We start from the raw sequence: 1,772 nt of genomic DNA, 5'->3' as shown, positions 1-1,772 counted from the left end.
AACACAATTTGAACACAAGACATTTGTCCTGTGCTGATGCTGCCCCTTTAGTTAACACACACACAATTTCAGGTCGCGATGGTGGCTTGATTTTATATACTAGTGGATTGCAGGAACACTGTCACTCCTGGGTTGTCTGATAATAATGAGCTCTGGCTGGAGGTCAGAGGAAGCACCACAGAAGTCTCTGTCATGGCGGCCCTTGCTAGCTAAACTCCCACGATGCTCAACCACCTCCTCTGGTTTCTACAGTATCAAACAGACAACAGAAGCTTGTGCAGTCACGGTAAACCCCACCTTCTCCACATGCATTTCAAACAGTGTCCTAATAGAGCTTTACAACAACAGCTGCGACCACCTACACAACATTAAGGCTTTGATGCACCAGTGCAATTTTTTTCCTAATGCATTGCTGAGCTATCCAGTTGTCCAAATGGTATCAGAGTAGGGCTCGTCATTAGCAGATACTGAATATGACATGACTCACAAAGGATCATGGACAAAAAAAAAGAACTCATTGGGACACCCCAAGTTCATGTGGATCAAAAGGAATGTAAAGCATATCACAAAATAATGCAGCAAAATGTATAATTTATTGTGAAAGTAATGTCAAAGACGTCAAACAGTTCTCGCTTTGACCTTTAGGGGGTTTTATCCTATTAAAATTCAATATACTGATTTTTTTTCTTTTTTTTTTAAAACAAAAATAAAATGTATTCAGTGTTTTCAATCACTTACTCTTTATTCTTTCAGTCATGATTAAGTTTGTGTTGATCAAACACATGCTGCAGCTGTTTCAGTCAAAATTTGAAGAGGAAAGGGAAAAGCTACACCCTCTGATCTGCTGAGGGGTTGCACTGTGTCGCACGTCTTTGATGGTAGATCAACAGGGGTCTCAAACATGCAAAGTAGAAATGATTAATGGATACTTTTTTTTCACAACAGCAAAGTCCTGTTACTAATAAAACAGGAGAAATTACAAATACAGTCAAAACTCTAATATAAATCTATTTTAGATAATGACGCTTCTGAAAAGGTTAGTTGTTGCAGATCATTCATGCTACCTGTTGGCTCAACTTTAAATAACAAGCTAATATTAGTTTTTACAAGAGAATCTTTTGTGCTTCTCGCGGTGCTTATATCTGTTTTCTCTTCCCAGAACGAGGAGCCGGTGTTTTCCAGCGACTACAGGACACTGTTCATCACCATGCCCTTAAAACACAGTGACCGCGGGACGTTCAACCACATCACTATGATCTCCAACCAAGTAAAACTTTTAATACATTTAGCTTTCACTCTTTGAATTAAACTTCATGTGCCTGTTTTTTTCCACCCCTTTTGGCTCCCTTATCTGTCCTGCCTACAGGAAAAGGCCTTCCAATTATCCACACAGCCAGCCATTTTTGACGTTTCATCATCATTTTAAATTACACCCTAACTCCATTTCCTGAAACACCAGAGAATTAAGAATGCATCCACTTAAATAAATAAAGGGGAGTGTTGCGCGGCAGATGCCAGATTAATTCATGTTCCTGCGCGGCTAATAAGTGGAGCTAAAGTTTAAGGCTGGAAAGTCAGAGCTTGGTAGAAAAGCCAACACAAGTGGAGCCCCTTCAGGCCACAGAGGGCACGCGAGGTCATGTTAACATGGTTTTCCTTCTCTGCTGTGTTGTGTCTTGTGATTCTCAGTCGGAGGGTCAAGAGGTCACCCTGCGCCACCTGACCTCGGGAAGCTGGGAAGTCTCTCAAATTCTGGCCTACGATGAGAGCAC

At 41.2% G+C, this 1,772-nt stretch overlaps 1 protein-coding gene across 1 annotated transcript in view; it reads left to right on the top strand.

The window, feature by feature from the left end:
* The window catches only part of LOC103367610 (inactive dipeptidyl peptidase 10-like), a gene marked incomplete at its 3' end in the record, with an annotated part of 154,111 nt that overhangs the window by 142,693 nt on the left and 9,646 nt on the right, over window positions 1–1,772 (top strand). Inside the window, 2 exon segments of the mRNA XM_008295692.1 lie at window positions 1,160–1,267; window positions 1,690–1,770. Coding sequence (XP_008293914.1) covers window positions 1,160–1,267; window positions 1,690–1,770 — 189 coding nt within the window.

The sequence above is a fragment of the Stegastes partitus genome, unplaced genomic scaffold (genome assembly GCF_000690725.1).
Source record: "Stegastes partitus isolate 25-593 unplaced genomic scaffold, Stegastes_partitus-1.0.2 Scaffold1070, whole genome shotgun sequence".
NCBI classification, from domain to species: Eukaryota; Metazoa; Chordata; class Actinopteri; family Pomacentridae; genus Stegastes; species Stegastes partitus.
The sequence above is the reverse complement of the archived record's forward strand: the minus strand, read 5'-3'. Positions and strand labels throughout refer to the sequence as shown.